The sequence below is a fragment of the Trichosurus vulpecula genome, chromosome 7 (genome assembly GCF_011100635.1).
Source record: "Trichosurus vulpecula isolate mTriVul1 chromosome 7, mTriVul1.pri, whole genome shotgun sequence".
In the NCBI taxonomy this organism is placed as follows: Eukaryota; Metazoa; Chordata; class Mammalia; order Diprotodontia; family Phalangeridae; genus Trichosurus; species Trichosurus vulpecula.
The window spans coordinates 13,227,282-13,248,271 of record NC_050579.1 but is presented as its reverse complement, the minus strand read 5'-3'; the positions used below and the strand labels follow the sequence as shown (position 1 = coordinate 13,248,271).

At 47.3% G+C, this 20,990-nt stretch overlaps 1 protein-coding gene across 1 annotated transcript in view; it reads right to left on the bottom strand.

The window, feature by feature from the left end:
- Window positions 1–20,990, bottom strand: part of PSMD1 (proteasome 26S subunit, non-ATPase 1) — a 114,088-nt gene that overhangs the window by 20,948 nt on the left and 72,150 nt on the right. The window contains exons 17-21 of the mRNA XM_036766958.1: window positions 14,966–15,080; window positions 7,625–7,741; window positions 6,383–6,485; window positions 2,222–2,391; window positions 6–98 (exon numbers count right to left, since the gene is read on the bottom strand). Of these exons, the coding sequence (XP_036622853.1) occupies window positions 6–98; window positions 2,222–2,391; window positions 6,383–6,485; window positions 7,625–7,741; window positions 14,966–15,080 (598 nt within the window). The remainder of the gene's footprint in view (window positions 1–5; window positions 99–2,221; window positions 2,392–6,382; window positions 6,486–7,624; window positions 7,742–14,965; window positions 15,081–20,990) is intronic.

Below are 20,990 nucleotides of genomic sequence, written 5' to 3'. Positions count from 1 at the left end.
CTCACCTTTTCCTTCTCTTTCTCCTTCGGCACCTCGAGCGGTGCGGGATATGCAAATGTGGACGGCTTGCAGTTGGACTTGTACTGGACTTTTGGCATCTGAAGAAATATAGGAAACAAAAGAGATGCAGAAGAATTTGAATGAAGTAGGATTTAAATGGTTCATTTTCTAGAGACATGTGCATGTGAACAAACATAAGAGAAATTCCGAAGTCTCCACTCAGGTTCAATATGGCCCTGCCATTTGACCCCTTAAATCACAGCCCAGTCCCTGCCTTCTCCCTCTGCTTGTCAGCCTCGATGGGCCCCATGGGGTCATGCCCACTTGATCACTTTATGCCTCGGTGTCTTGACAATGGACCATGGCTCTGTATGTCATGACCAGCCTGACCTGGAAGCAGCCGGGTTCAAATGTTTTCTGTTTGTCGGCCTAAACGTCCCCCACCTGTTCTCTGCTCTGAACTGCTGAAGCCTCTGGGGAAACAACCTCTGTTCTGTGTGGTTAAACTGTCCAGCAATGATAAACATGAACAGTATCTGGGCAGACATTACACTGACTCTGTGGACCATCTGACCCACAGACTGAAACTACCCTAAAGAAAGAGCTGAGCCATCAGAGCAGCAATACCTACGTAAGACAGCGGGATAATCCTCATCATTGTGAGCATTTACAGAGTGACTCAAGGTCTGCAAAGCTCTTTGCAAGTTTCTATTTATTGTCTCCACAACTCTGGGAGGCAAGTTCTGTGATTATCTACATTTTATAGTTGGCGCAGACAGAGCTTCAGTGACCTGCCCAGGGTCGCACAGATAAGAAGTGTTCCAGGTTGGATTTGAACTCGGGTCTTCCTCACTCCAAGCATAGGGCTCTATGTCCTGGGCCACCTAAACAGTCTGCTATCAAAAAGGCCACAGAGAACAAGACAATGAGCTCCAAGGGCTGGCAGTAGATTCAGCACAGAAGAACTGCCAAGTCTTAATGTTTCTTTACACTAGCAGGGGCTAGAAATGTCTAGGCCCGGCCCAACCTCCCAGCCCACACTAGTGTCACCTTCCAAAGGTACCAAAGGGGGATGAGTCACATAGCGGCCCCGCTTTAATTTCTCTTTCCTTTCTTCATTCATTCATTCATTCATGCTGCACACAGTGATTGAGGCCTGTCTTCCAACGTCTTTGAGAATGGGTGAAGTGCAGAACTAAGCTTTCTTCTTGTCTAATGGGCGTCACAATATAAACACACACATTTGAGGCAAACTATGAACAGGGTCTCCCTGCTTAGCACAGTACTGCTTCCAAGTACGTTCTGTCAGGCCCCTTTGGCCAAAGGGGCTGTGACCACCATCCCTCTGACAATGTCTCTTCTGGCCCCTGACCTCAGGGGATCAAGTGTTAGGGTCTTCCTCCTGCACTGAGGTGCCAGTGCCAGTGTCCTAGACAACAGCTGGTCAATCTGCTCTCTACTTTCCATTCCCGGGATATCTAGTGACAGTCCCCTCAAAATGTTCCTTTTATTGGCAGGTCTGACGCATCACTCTTTGCTCAAGAATCTTCAGAGGAGTTCCTCTATTTGCTGAAATAGGAACCAGCACTGGAGGTGCTCTACTTTTGGGCTCCAAGCTACCCCTCCCCCTGTGACTGCCCCTCCAGCCCCAAGCATACCCCTCTCCACCCCGCCCCCTATGACTGCCCTACCAGCCCCAGACAAGCCGCACCCCTTGCTCTTCATTCTCATCTTGGCCCCGGTATACATCATTCTGTGGGCCTCCAAAGAGCCTTTCCTGAAGGGCCAGCTCAGGGGCAAACCGCTTCATCAGGCCTCCTGGGATCTCTGTCCCCACAGGTCTTCTCTTGCCTCATGCCGACTGGATACCGTTCACATTCTAACGGGCAAAGCTGGGCACATTTGCCTCAGGCCCAAGGGCTGGGTCTCACAGCTTCTTTGTATGTATGTTTTGGGCCTCGGCCAGGACCTTGCTTCCTAAGGCTACACTCACCTGAATCCCTTTTGTCCTTGGCCTGGTTCTCTATCTTGCTGGATGGCGACAATGCCACCATAGCTCTATGTGTGAAGGCCACAAGCAGGAGTCAGCAGCAGAGACCACACCGCTCTCCCACCCAACCTCCCTGGGTGGGGGTGGAGAGGGTCAGAGAATGGGCTGCACACCAACTCTAGGTTTTCAGGCTTGGTCCCCACGAGATGGAGCCACAACTGAGGAACCTACCTTGAGGTCCTTGTTAAGGCCGATGACACAGGTAGGAGTATAAGCCAGGGACAGGAAGTGGGACAAAGGGAACCAGAACCAGAACTGGGTGAAGACCAGGACGCCCACCACGGAAGGCATGTGGGTATGCCCAGTCCGAGACTGCAAGGAGATGGTGACGTTATGGCCCCCTGAGGAAAAGAAAAGAAGCAGTGAGCACCGTGTGACAACAATGGGCCACGCATCCGGGCCCTGAGGCCCAGAGGGCCGCACCTCTGCTCAGTACCACAGGCTGACTGAGAAGGGCAGCACCTCAGGGGCTATGGTCTGCCAGCCTCTGCCTAGACACCTCCCTGGGATGTCTGGGGCTGGGAAATGTGACCCAGACAACCATCTCCCAGGGCAGCCCTCTCGCCCTGCTAGGAAGCCTTTCCTCACCTCCAGGGGTAATCCTGTGCTGTGCTGTCTACTTTGTAGGACTCCCAAAGCTCCCTCCTCCCCATTCCTGTTCTCTCTTCTGTGCCCACAATGGGCACGTGCCAGTGCCTGCGCATACCCTACACTTTTCTATCTGTCCGCACTATCCCCTGCTGAAACACTCCCCACCCTTTAAGCTCTGCTGAAGCTTCCTGCCCTTTGCAGGCTTTCTGTGAACAAGACTGGAAACTCCCTGAGAGCAATGAGCACATCTGCTTCCCTCGGTTTGTGCTCAGAGCAGGCAGAAATACTGACTGAGGAGAACCCCACTTCCCCCTTCTGTAAGCACCAGACTTGGCACAAATGGCAATGTGGAACAAATCTTGTTACGAATGAAAGTTGAGCATTGGCTGCTGCCTATGCTTGGGAAGGACTGAAATGACATCACTAGGTCGGGGTCAGTGTCTGGTGTGTCCGACTGGCTCATCAGACCAATGTGAGCTTGGCAAGTTCTATCACGGGTCGGGCATGAATACTCCATCTGAATATCTGGGGTGGGGATGTCTCTGAATTTGTGCACCTCATGCTTCCTTCGAGTGACTGCACTTCCACAGCGCCTTCTTTAATGTGGGCACGCCATGCTGGACGGTTCTGAATGCAGTAGGTAGAAGTCTCCAAGACACTGGCACAGTGTTCATAAAGGAAGGTGTATTAGTAAGTGGGTAGAAGAGGTGAGGGAGCAAGGGACTAACGTTCCCGCTCTGGAGCAAAGCACAATGCGTCTACAGGACGATTATTCAAAGGTTTTCTTTTGACACTCTTCTTTTTTTTTTAATTAGGATTTTTTATTTTTTAGTTTACAACACTCAGTTCTGCATGCTTTTGAGTTCCAGATTTTCTTCCCACCCCCCCTCCCTCTCCAAGACGGCATGGAATCTGATCTATCTTCTACATATAACTTCGCATTAAACTTATTTACACGATAGTCAAGTTGTAAAGAAGAATTACGACCAATGGAATGAATCATGAGAGAGAAGAAACAAAACCAAGAAACAAACAAACAAAAAAAACAAAACAAAAGAGAGGTAAAAAAAAAAAGGAGAGCAAACGGCATGCCTCAACCTGCATTCAGACTCCACAGTTCTTTGTCTGGTTGTAGCTAGCTTCTTCCATCATGAGTCCTTTGAAGTTGTCTTCGAACCTTGCATTGCTGAGAAGAGCCAAGTCTATCAAGGTTACTCATCACAGAATTTCATGCTCTTTCTTGATCTTCACTGCTTCCTAGTGTGTTCCTCCCTGGAGTTAGACCACCCTACTTTCTTCCTTGGCTCCAGCACAATCACCCCCTCATGTCCACATGAGTGGCAGTCTTGTTTTGTCCCTCTCCAATCTCGTTGGCACCGCGCCCTCCCTGGAGTCCTTGGCCTCTAGCAATGGCACCTCTTGGACAGTGCCCACTTCTGTGGCCACCCTCAGTGAGTTGGCCTTCCTTGGCATCTACACTGGGACAACATCCCATTTTCTTTGTCGTTGTTTTAGAGCTTGGCAGGCCTTGTTGGGTGTATTTTCCCTGGAGAATTTTGGGTCATGGGATCCCACCCTGAAATCTTCTCTCCCCGAATCTAGGAAGTCAGCCTGTATTCAGCTTTCCTTTCCTTCATCACCATGGATTTCTAAGATGGAGCAGTTACTTTCCCCACAATTCCCACCATCTCTGCTTCAGCAACCAGAAGGTTTGTTGGTTGGTCCCCTTTTTGTCCCAAAGAGATGCTCAGCTAATCTTGTCTTTCAACTCTAAAAAAGTTAAGATCACCTTCATCTCATTAGGCTTCAGCTTTTTCTTCTGTAAAATGAGGAATGGATAATTGCTAAAAATCTTCCCAGACTTAAATTCTGTGATCTTATTAGATCGTCTTTGTCAAGCTGCCCCCTCACCTTCCATCACGGAAGCAGCCCTTCTTTAGACCTTTGCCAGACTCACAATATCCTGTCTTCAGAGGGATGATCAGAATGTCACATGTTTTCCAGCTATGGATGAACCATGGTTTCTGTGACTGTTGACTAATTGCGTTAATGCTTGCTCAACAACACATGGTGAGTCAGTGTCAGACACGAGTCCAGAATTTGGTCTGGGAGTAATATTTTTGTTCTATAAAGATTTTTTGTTTTTTTGAAAAATGCCTTAGGATGAATTCATCCAAGGTGGTTATTATAGAATTAAAGAAAAAACTAGGCAAGCCATTCAATTCTGTGAACCTAAAAGGAGGCTCTCACTCCATGTGTGTCAGAACAGGGACTCGTGTGTGTGGCAGGCTTCCTGTTCGAGGACATTTTTCACGTCGTCTTGTGCATCATCCAGACCTTTGATTCCTTTGATTTCCTCCTCCTGTAGCTGACCCTATGGGCATGGCCTTGTTTCGTAATTTCTCTAATAAGAAGAGGTCAAGGAAAGGGGAGGGAACTTTTCCCAGTGTCCTGCTTGTGAACAGCTCTGGGAAAGGGGTGGTCAGCTTGAAGCTACACAGTTTGGGCCAATCTGAGTCACTCACTGTGGACACCAGCGAGTCACTTATAGATTAACGCAGCTATGCTAGTTAAGCCACAGCATGAGAAAAGGAGGCATCCAGCTGGTCTTCCACATCCTGGTTTTCTCCTGTGGGCAGATAACCCAATCTACCTGGAATTACTGTTAGTTTATTTATCTTTGAGTTTAGTTAATTTTTATTTTGAATTCTCTTAAACACCAAATAAAATCAGCGTTTGCCTATAGAAAGTAGAACCAAAAAAGAGGCCTGTACATCCAACACATCCCTCCCCAGGCTGTCCTGCTCCACGGTGCTCTCCTCCGCCCTGGATCTTCCTTCTCTTTTCTCATTTCTGTTAACATGTGCCAGCCATCTTCCCACACCCTCTGATATTGGGGGGAAAGGACAGGGGAAAGTCCTGGAAAAATTATATCCCACCAAGCCAAACAGACCGGGCACAGCCCACCTACCGCACCAGACTTCTGAAACCTTTCAAAGTTATTTGTCTGGGCAAAGTCATATTGTCTGCCTTGTTAGAGGCATTTGGCTCACTTGACTCTTATCGATTCATCCAGTTCTCAGCCTCTCTGAATCCCTCCCTTGGGTTATTTTTAACGGTTATGAAATATTCTATCGCTTGCACATAGGGTTTATGGAACTATTCCCTCCTAATTTCCACTCTTTGCTACAACTTAAAGAGCTCTTGCTGGGGGTTTTCTGTCAGGTCTTCCTGACTCCAGGCCTGGAGCTCTGGGCACTGCAGTACTTCCAGCTGCCTCAGTGTTTCCTTGGCACCTTCACCATATTGGGAGAGAGCAAAGAAGGCCTCCGTTATACTGGGCAGACCTCCTGGTCTGAGTTTGTGGGAAGCCCTGGACAAGTTGTACAGATCAGGCAGGCCTTGAGGGGTTGTGATCTGCACTGTTGGAGGGACTCCCAAGGAGATGAGATGAGAGTCCCATCTGAGTCTTCTAAAGTATAGACTCTGAGCAGGACATTTCCTGTGACACTGGCCAACACCAAAGCCATAATGCTTGAGCTCCCCACTGTACAGCCCAAGTGCTGGCAATGACCAAAGGAGCCTTGGACCAAGGTGCCATAATATTGCCTGATATTAACACAGGCATGGCGGACACCCTTGGGAGAGGAGCCTTCAAGGAGATAGAGATGGTTATCCAAAGCCAAACGTTTTCTTAAGACATTTCAAGTTAGTCTATGACAATTCTAACAAAGCATTTACCTGCATCCAAGATGCCCTGGGCCAGGATAGCACCGAACTTTGCCATGACATCATCATGTTTATCATTGATGACTTTGGAATACAGCTGTCTGAACTGGCTGACCTATGAGAAGGAACAGGAGACGTCAGGGGTTTAACTCAGCTGCTCCCCCCAAATCCGGGAACCTCAAGACATCCTCAAAAACATGGCCTGGAGATAATGGGGACAGCTCAGGTCAAGGGGTATCCAGGCCCTGGTATCCGGTGGCAGGAATTCTCACGAAGGCACAGAAAGGGCTATAGCTTTCACTGAGCTTTGAGCTCAAACTCATGCTCACCTATGCACCGACCAGCCTCTTTAAGCCAGCGCTGGGCTTGAGGTAAAAGAGCCTTTGTGGAGTTCTGTAAGGTCTGTCCCTGGATTAAATGTATCCAATTAGATTCCCATCTTACACACACCCACACACTTCCTAGTGACATGATAGTTGCAATAATGTTGGTTATCATCAGAGAACAGCTGAACTGACACTTCTTGAGACCTCTGGAGAACCATTCAGAGACAACCTGGCCCAGACTTTAGCGGCTCACAAATACTGACGATGGGCTAGTGACCATTCCCCAGTGCCAAAGCTGCCTCTTCTCTACCACCTCTCCATGTGTTCTCCCCTGATGCCTGAGGACCGGCCTAGCCCACCTCATGTCCACTATTCTGGCAAAGTCCTGCTAGCTGGGCTCTGTGCTTGCAAGCTGTTCAGAGGGCACTAGCCTCAGAAAACATTCCTTGCATTACTAAAAAAAAAAACCAAACAAACCAAAAACGTTAATTTCTTCTGATTCTCAGATCTTTGCAGAAACTGAGAAACAAAATTCCTTAAAATCTAGCAGCTTGTGGCTCCATTTTAATTAATCTTCACATCGATGAGCAAAGTTATTGGTATGAATAAGCTCCACTTAAAACTAAACACACCCACTATTATTTTTCCATACAAAATTTATACAAATAATTCTTAGCACATTTTTATGATCCTGAACAAAGTAACTTTTATTTTTAAAGACTGCTTGAAAAATACTGGATGTTTACATTGTCCCTAAAATTTACACATCTCTTCTTCCAACCCTCAAAAGATGTATTTTTCCTCCCACATGGTTCAGCATATTCAGAAATTTTTCCTCTGATACTGAACTAAGCTAATGGTGAAGCCCAAGAAGAAAAGCTTCGGGTAACATCTGAGCCTTCCTGTGCCCTTTGTCTTCCCGGCTCACCTTTGGACACGTGATCTCCGTCTGCTGAATCATGATGAGAGCTGAGGCGATGAGGGCACCTTGTCGCACATAGTTCACAGGGTCATTGGTCATGGGTTCCAGCAGATTGATGGCTTCCTAAAGACATTTTCAAAGGGAACTTTCAGATGAAGTAAACCTGGGCATATGTTATTCAAACAGCAAATTACTTTTGATCAAACCTCAGATGAAGAGACTTGGGTAAGTCAGTGCTCTCACAGGGTTCTTGGTTAAATGACTGATCAGGAAGTAGGGACAAACTTGGAACCACTGTGCGGCGGTGCAAACATTATACATCATCCAGATGTCTTTAATACTATTTACAAAGAACATATAACAGATAAGTACAAGAAACAGAACCTAATTTCCAATTTCTAAATGAAGATATATGAATGGTCTCTGAGGCACATGCCCACAGATGTTAGAAACAGATGTTGCAGATCCTTAAAGCACAGACCTCAGAGCCAGGCAGGTTCTGTTATCTATTCTAGATCAGACAAATGACTAAGAAATGAAGCAGATTGGCCTAGCATGACTAATAGAAAATTTCCACTGTATTGGTCTGTCAGAGAAGAGTCACAAAGAACATTAGTTTTAGAAAACCACATCGAATGTGGAATAATTGGAAAGGAAAAAGCCCCACCTCATTTGCTTTCAGTGTATGAAAATGTAAATATGTCTATTAATGGTGTCAGGAAAAACAGCCTAACTGCAAAGCCTTAGTTACAGAACAGAAGCACTTCAGAGCAACCAGAAGCTAGAAGGGGATTTTCAGTCAAGTTTTCTCATTGAAGGTCATAACAAAGAGAATTGCCATGAGAATCCCATGGAGACAGCCTGAGTTCATACACTGAGTAAATGCCATGTAACATGCAAGGCCTGCAGGTGGGCAAAGACAGACAAGGTATAGGTTCTGCCCTCAAGGAGCTAGTGATTTCGTGCTGGGGGTGGGGGGAGGACGTGACCTGGACAAAAAGGAAGACATCTCAGAACGGGAGGAGCAAAGGGGACTCGGAAAAGATCCTTAGGCTGGAAGGTCTCCCAGCCCTGCCACTAAATAGCTGGGGACAAGCCCTAGACCTCCCTGTGCCAGGGTTTTCTCATTTGCCAAGCGGACAAAGTGATACCTAAACAAGCTTCTCTCTTCCAGGGGCACACCCATGAATGGGCGTGAAGGATCCTTGCCAGAGACTATGAAGTCCTGGGCAGGAAACTGAAGACCAAAGGATCCCCAAAGGAGACAGAAGAGAAAAGCTGCTTTAGGGAGAGAGACAAATGTGAACTCTGGACCACAGCTTTGGAAATGAGCTTGCAGGCTTGGGTTTCTCACCTAACAAAGGCCAAAGAAATTAAGAGAATTCGGGTGTGTGCATGGGCCTGCTGTCTTGCAAATCTAATGAAAGGTCTTTAAACTGAAGATGGAAGGGGGGAGATGGGGAGAGAAGGAGAGGAGAAAACTGGCCCCCCAGACCCTCATTTCCTCCATGCCCAGTTTAGTCACCTTTGGCTTCTCCACCATTGCGCCCCCCTCCCTTTCCAGCTTTCCTCTGGATGGTGTCTTTTCCTAACAGACTGTAAGCTCCCAGGGGCCAGGGGCTCTTTCTTTTTTATCTTTGTATTGCCAGTGCACATAGTAGGCTGCAAATGTTTTCTTACTATTGACTGCCCCCATGCTCTGAGCTACAATGTCATTTCAAAAGTCTGAAATTCACAGGACACAAAACCCAGTCAGAGACACTTTAGCTTCTGAGAGGCCAGTCAGGCTATGCCAGGGATACTGCCCTGGCTCAAAATGAAGATTAGATAATAGATTTCTTGACTTGAGGAGGCAAATTGGACCTGAAAGGTGTCAGTGTAAATTGATGGATGATGCCTGCCACTGGAACATGACTCTGGATGGACCGTCCTAATTCAAAAGAAGGGTTTTGGACATTAAGAAAGTAAGAAAGTACATCCCCATGAGAAAAACAGAGTACCCAAAGGAGGGCAGGATGGTGGGGAGCATCTGGGCAAAGATCAAGAGAGGGACAAAAAGAAACAATTTTATCATCAGAGAATACTACACCCTACCCAGAGAGAATAAATGAAGAATTTGGAAAATGGATCCCATCTTTCTCTCACTCTCCTGAAAGTATTGCAGCTAATGGTTTCTTTTCTTTTTGGGGGTGCGGGGTTGGGTGGCTTGCCCAGGGTCACACAGCTAGTGACATCTGAGGCCAGGTTTGAACTCAGGACCTCCTGACTCCAAGGTTGGTGCTGTATCCACTGTGCCACCCGGCTGCTCTGCAGTTGTTTTACCCTTCAAAAGGCAAAGGTACCAAGCAGGGGAAATTCCGTGCTGGGGGTGATTCTAACCAACAGGACTGGGCCGGGGTGGAAAGGACAGGAATGTCATGGCAACGTGGCCTGCACTTCTTAGGTGGCTTAAGGAGAGCAAAGTTGGACAAAGCCTCCTTAGCACGGCGCCTGTCCCACAGTAGGCAGTAGCTGAGGGAGAATGGTGCGCCCCCAGATGTGGGAAGAGCATATGTCAAAGGGAAGACTACCATGAATTAAAATTCTACGGGGAGAAGTCAGCTCAGGAAGGACAGAAAACTCCTAAGAGTGAAACTGGGAGGCGTTCCGATAGGAGGAAAAGCAGTATGAGTTGTCTCAAGACACTGAAAAAAAGGCAATAAAACTAGTCCACCATCTTTGATCTTGAAGATACATGTAGCACCACCCCCCCCCACCCCCCACCGTACTGGTTATTTCCATCTTTTGTCATCATTCAGTTTGCTGGGTGGGGAGTGAGTTATTTTTAAACTTGCAATTTCCCTTTATTTAGAAAAAAAAATGATGTGACATTTTATGTATCCATCTAGAATGTACTGTGACGTGTGTGTGTGTGGTGTAAAATGTTGGTCTCAACCTATTTTTTTTGCCTATTTGTTGTCCAGTTTCTTCAGTAGTATTTGCTGAATGGGAGGCCCCACCTCAAATAGTTTATGTCAAGGGAGTTATGCGTGCCACGCCCCCCCCCCCCTCCCCGCACCCTCCATCCCCACACTGGGCCCAAATGGTGCTGAGCCCAATCAGTGGTGGCTGAAAGAGCACGGAAGGCAGGCTCGGTGCTGCAGGACTGAACAAGGCCGACAAGACTGACGCCAGGGCAAGGCAGAGGTGGAGCGAGCACATGAGTGTGTGCACAGCTGGGTCCTGGTTTTCAAAAAGAGGAAAGAGAAGAGAATCTTGAACGACAAGCAGAGGAAGGAGCTAGACCTCCATTCCTGGCAAGAGTCTTTAATAATGGCATTAAAGTTAGAATTACCAAATACGCAGAAATCATCAACAAATGCAAAGAAGCAGCAGGACCTCAGCAAGAACGGGCTGTGCTGGTGGGAGATCAGAGATGTGCTAACTATATATAGAGAGTTCAGCTGGTCTTGAGAAAACCATTCAATATTTTATCAAATTTTATATATTTAATTCTGTTCTTGTGGGGAAAAAAAAATGCAGAGATGTGAGCTAGCCAGTAAGAGTACAAGTGGACGGATTGTGAACCGGGTGAATGGCCAACTCTGAGCGGAGGCACAGATGGCTCAATGTTAACCTAGCAGAAGGTCTCCAGGGGAGTGCCCCAGGGATCAGTGCTGGGCCCTGTGCCAGCTACCACTTAAAATAAATCATCACCTGGGATAAAGAGACAGACAACAATCAGATGTGAGGATGACACGAAACTGGAAGGCAGAAAGATCTCAGGTGAGAGCCCTGGGCTGAATTCATGGAGTGAGATCAGGGTAGAACCTCACAGATGCATTTAAGGGGGAAGTAGAGTTTTGGGTTTTTTTTTAAAAAGCAGATCGTTAGCTCAGTATTTGGCAAAGTGTGACAGGGGAGAGCTTAGACTTCTCTGAGAGGCTAAGCTGGGAATGAGGCAAGGAGGGGCCCTGTGCACTTGGCTCTGACCGGACTCATCTGGAGCTCTGTGTTCTGTTCTGGGGACCAAAGAGCTGAAGCAAGCCCAAGTCCTTGCTCTGATATTTATGAGCCACATACTCTTGGGCAAATCTTCTGAATTGGCTCTTCTCTAAATGAAGGGGCTGGGCTGCCCTCAACAGGCTCAGGTAAGCTGGAGCTGCCCTCCTTTTGTTAGGGGTAAGCTGCTGTACCACACCTCACCAGCAGATGTCGGTGGTTTGGCAGGATGCACCTGGCCAAGATACCCAGAAACCCCCCAGACTCTGGTGGGAGAATCCAGAGGACGCCCAATCCAACCTTGTCCTGAAGCAGGTCCTACTGCTTCTGCCTCAAGAGCCTCGAATGACAAGGAACTCAAATGTCCTGAGCCGGGCAATCCTGATGGGATGGAATCTGCTGCTCCCAGTGCAGGCCCCTCTCCCACACAAAGGCCCTTCAGGCATCAGTTCCAAAGCAGTGATCATGCTCCCTGAGCATCGTCCTGCTGCTCCATCTCCAGGGCCTTTGGCCCCTCCCCGCCCTCGCTTCTGCTTCAGATCCGAGTTTATCAAACGCAGAAGCTTCAAATTTGGCTCAATAGGTTTTCCTAAAGTGATGAAGACCATGCTGCAGGAAATGCAGGATTAACAGAAGTTCAAGATGTTAAGTGATGGCTCCTTGTCTCTTGACAGGCCATCAGTCAGGCTGGCAGGAAGCTCCAGGGGGCCAGGCTTTGGGTGAGAATGTTGTATAAATCAGGTTGGGCTGACTTGAGCCCAGAGCCCACCAGGACGTCCCCTAAGCTCTCTAGCAAAGAGGAGGGAGAGGGAGATGGACAGGGAAGGAGAGAGAAGGAAGGAGAAAGAGAGAGAAAAAGAAAGAATGTCTGTATATGGGAGTGTCTCTATGAGCAGGTTTCTGTCTGTGTGTAAGCAAGTATGTGTGTGTATGTGCCCATGTGTGCCTGCAGGAGTGCACACGTGTCCACATGTATGTGCTTGCCTGTAACTGTCTCTGGTCACAGCCAATGCAGGCCCCACAAGGGGCCAGGGCTCCGCCAGGCTGTCATTCAGGGCAGCAGCCCCCCAGCACAGTAACTCATCAGGTGACTGTTACTTGAGGTCATATTCCAGGGTGACCCCAGAAGAATTTCCATTAGGGAAAAGCTGGGAAGACTTTTAATTGTGATGAACAGTGTAGAGTCCAAGAAAGAAATGGCCAGAGAGAGGAAGCTCCCCACACACTGGGATGTGCTCATATCTGACACAGGAGCAGAGGCTGGAGGGCAGGCAGGAGATCTGGATAAGAGCCCCCGCAGGAAGCCACCTCATCTCGGTTTCATCACGTGTCACTGGCTGTGTGACCTTGGGTAAGTCACTATCCTCTGTGTGCCTCAGTTTCTTCCTTCCTCCCAGAGCTGCTGTGAGGATCAGATGAAATGCTGTTTGCAAACCTCAGAGTGCCACGCCAATGCTAGCGATCAGAGTCTTGGCTTCTATTCGAAAGATGAATAATAAAGACGGCAGGGGGGAGGGGTGTAGATGGGATCTCTGAGCACCAACCATCTGTGTGCGGGCCTGGACAGCTGGGATTTCAAGGTGAGTTTCTTCTATTTCTATCAGTTTCTAAAAATGAAGCCTCTTGCCTCCCAGCTCAGGTCCCCAAGGCAGCCTGTGAAGAGCTCCAGGCATTCCTCTGACCGCCCCTTCCAAAAGGGACAGAGCCTGGGAGGAAGACTACTCTAACAACAAGAAGCTGACCCAAGTTCCCCGGCTTCAGGGGCTGGGCAGGTCTGGCCAGACTGGCCAAAGCTGCAGCGAGCCTGCATGAGTGACAATAACTTCATGGCTGGCAGAGGGTTACAGCCCCCACGGCCAGGGCTGTCATGCCCATTTTACAGAGAAGGAAAGTGAGGCAGGGGAGGCTCACACAGCCAGTTGGTGTCTGAGGTGGGATTTTCGTGGCCACAGAAGTGCATGCAGCTCCCACTGAGGTGTGAAAGGGCTGTGCTTTTTTGCAAGAGTGCAGGGAGTGTGAGCCTCGGAGCATCACAGTGATGACAGCAGTCCTCACATATATGGTTATTCTACAGCTGATGACCAGCTGCCTTCCTCATCACCATCTGGCAAATGGAGCCATTTGGGCAAAACAGAGAGAGTCTTCAAGTACAGCCACCACTTCATTACCTACTGAGGAACATTCCCTACAGACAAATTATGAGGGGAGGTTTCCCCATCAACTTACCAATTGAGGAAACAGAGGCTGAGAGACTGTGTGACCAGCCCCTGGTTAAGGGGTGGAGCCTGGAGAGGCTGGTACCCCTCCTGGTGCCTCTCTCAGCATCCCCTGCTCAAAGTGACATTTAACTCCCTGGGGTGTTTATTAACGTTACATACTGATGTCTAATGGTTTCTATGTATACTTGTCTCCCTCAGTAGGACAGTCGCTTCCTGAGAATAAGGACTGTTCCATCCTTTGTGTCTGCATCCCCAGAACAGAGCATGGGCCTGGGGCACACAGGGCCTGGAGCACATGGGCCCGGGTGAGCACACAGAGCCTGGGGCACACACAAGGCCTGGCATGAATAGGGCCTGGGACACACAGGGCCTGGGGTAAATGGGGATGTGCCCAACACTTCTGAATGCCTCTCGAATGACTCCCATGCTGTCTGCACACAGAGACGGCATCACAACATCTGTGGATGCTGGCTGCCCAGCAGTAAAGGCAGATCAGCATTAAACATGGGGAGTTAAGTGTCCAGCTGTGACCTCGCAGTGCAGCAGGCCTGGGTCCAGAAACACATATGTCCTCGGTCTAGCTCTGCCTCCTCCTGGGTGACCGTGGGCAAGGGAGCAGGCCTCTTGGGGCTGAGCTCTGAGCATCCATACAATGGAGGGACAGTGGGTGTGGCCCCGGGCTTAGATATAACGGTGACAGGATGGTGGCCACATCCCCATCTGGCACTGCTTCCCTTGTCCTAATTCATAGACCTTCCTTCCTTAGCATCCCAAAGCCTAAGAACATCTAGGGACATCTGATGATGGCAGGTTCTGGGGAAACTTGAAGGAAAGGGATTGAAGCCAAGGAGAGATCACTTATCACTTAGACTTCTGGAATCTGGTTAAGCAAATAAAATATCTATAACTGAACCCAAACACTAAAGGAAACCTCCCAGTGCGAAGGCATATGGCCTATTCACAAGGGCCATGGGGAGGGCAAACAAACAGGGGCTTCCAGGGATGGTTCCCAAGTGCTCTCCCAAGGACAAAAAGCACCCCACAAAGCAAAGCCCGAGGGTACGCTCCTTGGTGGGTTCCAGACCTCTCCGGGGCGAAGGGAGGCGGGCTAATTGCAGGCCGGACCTCGTTGGCCACAGGGCTTTACCTTGTTTCCTGTGCCGGCACAGCAGATACCCAGGGCCATTGCAGCTCCATAACGAACGTGAGGGTTATAACTTTCTGACAACAAGGAAACCACGCTCGGGCACTGTTCAGGAGTCCTGGTCAGAAAACAGAAGAGGAGAAACATATTTTAAACACATCAGCTAAAAACTCTCCATATGTCACCATTTAAGACAAAAAAATTGCAACAACAAAAAAAAAGAGTACTGCTGCAGACTTAAGTGGAAGCCAAAAAGCATTTTTCACATGCCCACTCTGTCTAAATCATGGCACACACTGAGCCAGTCAGATCAGTGCCCATGAGACAAAGCACTGGAGGCACAAAAGTAAAGGCTAATGGGAAAGGACAGGTCACTCCCCCACTCAACAACCACACTGGCTCCCTATTGTCTCTGGAATCTGAAAGAAACTCTGCAGTTTGGTGCTTGAAGCCTTTTGCAATCTGACTTCAACCTTCCTTCACCTCACACATTTCTTCCCTTCATTTATGTGGCCAATAATACACCCCCAGTAGCCTCTCATGACTGCTCTGCACACAGACCCGTCAGAGTGCCTCTGGATGTCGCCTGGGCCTCGGGTGCTCTTTCAAATCTCTTTCTTTATTCCTGGGGTCTAGCATAATGTCTGGAACACAGTAGGTCAGTGGTTATCAAATGTCTTGGTCTTTATACCCCTTTATACTCTTAAAAATTGAGGCCTCCCAAAGAACTTTTGTTTATGTGGGTCCTATCTACTGACACTTATATTAGAAATGAAAAGATCTTGGCATTATAATGGAAATATTTTACTCTCTGAAAGGGCCTCAGAGGCTTCCAGGGATCCCCACACCGGACTCTGAGAACCGCTAACGTTAGTGTTTAACAGATGTTTTTCAACCGACTGACTGATTTGCTGGTTGAGGAAACTATTTCTCAATCCTCAAGGCCAAGGTCTGCCCACCTCTTTCCCTCACTCTATGGAGGGGATAAGGAGAGGGGGACAAGCTGACAGTGAGGGTGAGCGGGCGATAAAGGCCCTTCGAGGGCCCAGAGATCTGCCATTTGAGAAGCTGTCTGCCCACCCTAAGCATTTAGTAAATGTTTCTTGAACCAATCCTGGGGAAAAGAAGACTTGGGGGGAAGGGCGACAGGCATGAAGAGCTCTCACCTAGCCAAGAGATTAGATTCAGTCCCACTGGGTCCGGCAGGACAGAACTAGGAAAAGCAGGACAAAGGAAGAGAGCAGAGAATCTGGGCGAGATCTAGGGAGACCTTTCGGATAGTCAGCACTCCCAAACAAGCTGAGCCGAGGTCAGAAGCAGAGGGGTCCACCTCACTGGAGGTCCCCAGGCAATGGTGAGATGGCCAGTTATTGGAGCTGGCGTAGAAACCCATCTTGTTCTGAGCGGGTGGCACTAGAGGGTCCCTAAGAAGCCAAGATTCTGAAATGATACCAGAGGATGTGTCACTCAGATTCTCTACCCACTCCCTAGTCTCCATTTAGTCCAAAGAGGAGGAAGTCACTCAGGGTAGTGACTCTGATTCTGTGTGGCTGCTCTTAATAAAATTTAATTCCTCTTGGTTAAATACTCTGGTTGCATGTTAGTCAAACAATAAGGTTAGGCAATGAGCTAATTCCTGGTTTTAATTTCTAAGATTTTGTACTGATAGAAAAGGAAGATAAGAATATGACATTTTTCCAACCTACCAAGGTCTTCAGTAAAGAAAAAAATTATAGAAGTTTCCCCAAAAGGGATCGTATTTGAATCCTATCTTAGAAACTGCCCCACCCCCCATGTGGATTAAAAACAAAATACAGGCTAGAGAATTCTTTAACCCCTGGATTTTCTTGTGGAGCTGCATTCCATCCTTACCCCTCAATTGGAAATTCTTATTTCAGAGAGAATCAAGCCATGTTTATGAGAGCTGGCTCTGAGAGGAAGAGCTTGACACACCAGGACACACCAGGGCAGGGCAGCCTGAGCCTTTTCACAAAACCTTCCATGCTGGCTTAGAAAGCAAGCTCAGGTGGGCTAAGTCCACCTTTTTTTTTTTTAGCTTGGTCAACTTAGCAAAAATACCAACAGCAATGATGTCCTCAAATGCCTCCTGTGGGGATCTTGGGGGAAGGGGAGGGAGAGACAATGAACTAGGAATGGAGGAGTAAAAGTGGGGGGGGGGGGGAGGTTGGATGAAGGAGCTGGGAGGTGGAGGACTCTTGGGATTATCCAACCCAAGAAGATTCATTAATTCTGTATGGAAGAACCTGGGGCCCAGAGAGACAGACTCTCATCTGTCCCAGAGAGCAGTGCTGCTCAGCTACGCTGCCCTGTCTTCCCTGAGGGGGCAGTTAGTTGGCGCGGCTGGCTGGCCCTTATTCATAGGAGCTGCTTCCAAAGCTGATGACTCAGGGTGGGGGGTGGAAGCAGGGCCAGTGATCTAGGGCATGCCGCTATCTCAGCATGGATGGCAGCAGGTCAGCAGCTGGTGTGGCTGGTGGGGAGGAAGGCAGGTTCTTCTCCACACTGATCACCACCCTCTGTGATGGCTGTGGGGCCTGAGCCACATTCAGATGGCCAGTGGCAGAAGCATGACTCAGGCTCGTACCTTAACCTTGCCTGGAACCAGGCATCCATACTATGTGCTGGGCATTTCTCCACTGTGTTGCAGCACTCCCATCTCTGCTCCCCTTTACGAGCTATCTCCTTCCATCCAAAGGTAAGCTTCTTGAAGGCAGGGCCTGCTTTGCTTGCTTTGGAATTCCCAGCAGTTAGCTCAATGCCTAGACCTGCTTTTTCTTTCATCTAAACCCTTTCTTAGAAATCACCATATTGGAAAAATTTGGGGGGTGGCACCAAGATGGTGGAGAAAGGGCAGCGACTCACCTGAGCTCTCTCCAAACCCCTCTGAACAACTTTAAATAATGCCATAAAACAAGTCCTGGAGTAGCAGAACCCACAAAAGGAGGGGGTGAAACAATTTTCCAGGCCAAGACAACTTGGAAGGTCAGTAGGAAAGTTCTATCATACCAGGGTGACAGTGAAGCACAGTCCAGAACAGGCCGCACCAAACCAGGAGCAGGCCTTGGAAGGCACTGAATCAGCAGCAGCGACAGCTGATTCTGGAGCTCTCAGACCACAGATGGTTAAGAGGGTCAGACAACTGGTCAGAAGGACATTAAAGGGGTCTCTGTGCTAGCACTGAGGTAGGACTCTGTTGCTTTGCCCATACTCAGAACTGGGTCCCAGGGCTAGAAGAAGCACTAGCATGGCCAAGCTTGCACCCTCTGTGGAACAGGGACCCTCCTCACATTTCCAGGGCAGAAAAGAGTGCTTGTGGTTGCTCACAGACCAGAGCAAGGACCAGGAGAGTAGTAAACACACCTCTTCTTAGATCATACCACCTTGGAAGAACTGAAAACTTACAGGTCCTTAGATGCATCTCTGAAAACAGCTGAATCTTAGGACACTGCCCCCTCTAACCTGGAAGCAGAGCCCTACCTTAACAAAGAGTTAAAAGTCAACTAATAGGCTAGAAAAATGAGCAAACAACAGAAAAAAAAAACTCTTGATTACTGAAAGTTACTATGATGACAAGGAAGATCAAAACACAAACTCAGAAGAAGATAACAAGTCAAAGCTTTGACATCCAAAGCTTCCAAGAAAAATATGAATTGGTCTCAGGCCATGGAAGAGCTCAAAAAGGAGGCTGAAAATCAAGTAAGAGAGACAGAGGAATAACTGGGAGAAGAAATGAGAGTGATGCAAGAAAATCATGAAAAACAGGTTAACAGCTTGGTAAAGGAGATACAAAAAAATACTGAAGAAAACAACACCTTAAAAAACAGACTGGGCCAAACGGTAGAAGAGGTCCAAAAATCCAATGAGGAGAAGAATACCTTAAAGAGCAGAATTGGCCAAATGAAAAAGAGACCCAAAAATTGACTGACGAAAAAAACTCCTTAAAAAGTAGAACTGTCCAAATGGAAAAGGAAGTCCAAAAGCTCAATGAAGAAAGTAATTTCTTAAAAATTAGAATTTAACAAAAGGAAGCATTTAATGACTTTGAGAAATTAAGAATTAATAACACAAAATCAAAAGAATGAAAAAATAGAAAATGTGAAATATCTCATTTGAAAAACAACTGACCTGGAAAATAAATCCAGGAGAGATAATTTTAAAATTACCTGGACTACCTGAAAGCCATGATCAAAAACAGAGCTTAGACATGATCTTTCAAGAAATTATCAAGGAAAACTACCCTGATATTCTAGATCCAGAGGGTAAAACAAAAATGGAAAAAATCCACCAATCACCTCTAAAGGAGATCCCCAAATGAAAACTCCCAGGAATATTATAGCCAAATTCCAGAGATCCCAGGTCAAGGTAAAAATATTGCAAGCAGCCAGAAAGAAACAATTCAAGTATTATGGAGCCATAGATATAACACAAGATATATCAGCTTCTCTGTGAAAGAATTGTAGGATTTAGAATATATTCCAGATGGCAGAGGAGCAAGGATTATGATCAAGAATCACCTACCCAGCAAAACTGAGTGTAATTCTTCAGGGAAAAAAATGGACATTCAATGAAATAGAGGACTTCCAAGCATTCTTAATGAAAAGACCACAGCTGAATAGAAAATTTGACTTTCAAATACAAGACTCAAGAGAAGCACAAAAAGGTAAACAGGAAAAGGAAATCATAAAGGATTTAATAGGGTTAAGCTGCTTACATAGGAAGATAATATTTGTAACTCACAAGCTAAGGCAGTTAAGAAGGGGTGCATATAGACAGAGGGCACAGGTGTGAGTTTGAGAAAGAAAAGACTTCAGTGTCTGGTACCGTATCCTGCCAGGTAATCTTCAGAATCTTCCTAAGACAATTCAAACAGAAGTGATTCAGTTTCCTGGCCTTTCTCAAACTAAACTGCCAAGCATACAAATTCTGCCTCAAAGAGTGCAACTCTGATGGGCTGGTCACGTTGTCTGAAATGCAAAATGTACACAAGGTAAGCACTCACATGGTAGTCAGAAGAAGTGATACAAAGACACTCTGAAGGTCTCTCTTAAGAACTTTGGAATAGATTGTGTGACACGGGAGACACTGGCACAGGACCGCCCAGCATGGCATGCCCTCATCAGAGAAGGTGCTGTGCTCTATGAGCAAAGCAGAACTGAAATAGCTCAAAGGAAACTCAAGATATGCACGTTTGGAGTATCCAGCCCAAATGTTCACAAAGACTCGTTGTGCTTGACTTGTAGTAGAGCCTTCCAAGCTCATATTGGTCCGATCAGCCAGTCTGACACACTGAAACTTGACTCTAGCATAGTGATGTCATTTTGGTTCTCTTCAAGAACAAAGGACAACAACCAACAGATGTGAGTTGAATATGAAGGGATGGTATCTAAAAAAATAAAATTAAGGTTTGAGAGAGAAATGTACTGGGAGAAAGGAAAAAGGACAGGTAGAATGGGTAAATTATCTCACATAAAATAGCCAAGATAAAGCTTTTACAGTGGAGGGGAAGAGGGGGGAGGTGAGAGGGAATGAGTGAACTGTATTACTCTCATCGTATTTGGCTTAAGAAGGGAATAACACACACACTCAATTGGGTATGGAAATCTATCTTACCTACCAGAAAGTAGGGGGAAAGGGTATGGGGTGGGGGGTGGGGGATAATAGAAGGGAGGGCAGGGAGTAATCAGAAGCAAACACTTTTGAGGAGGGACAGGGTGAAAGGAGAGAATAGAATAAATGGGGGGGGGGTGGGATAGGATGGAGGAAAATATAGCTAGTCTTTCACAACATGACTATTATGGAAGTGCTTTGCATGACTAAACATGTATAGCCTATATCAAACTGCTTGCGTTCTCAATGAGGTTGGGTGGGAAGGGAGAGAATTTGGAACTCAAAGTTTTAAAAACAAATGTTAAAATTTATTTTTACATGCAACTGGGAAATAAGATATACAGGCAATGGGGTAAAGAAATCTAGCTCGCCCTACAGGAAAACAGAAGGGAAGGGGATA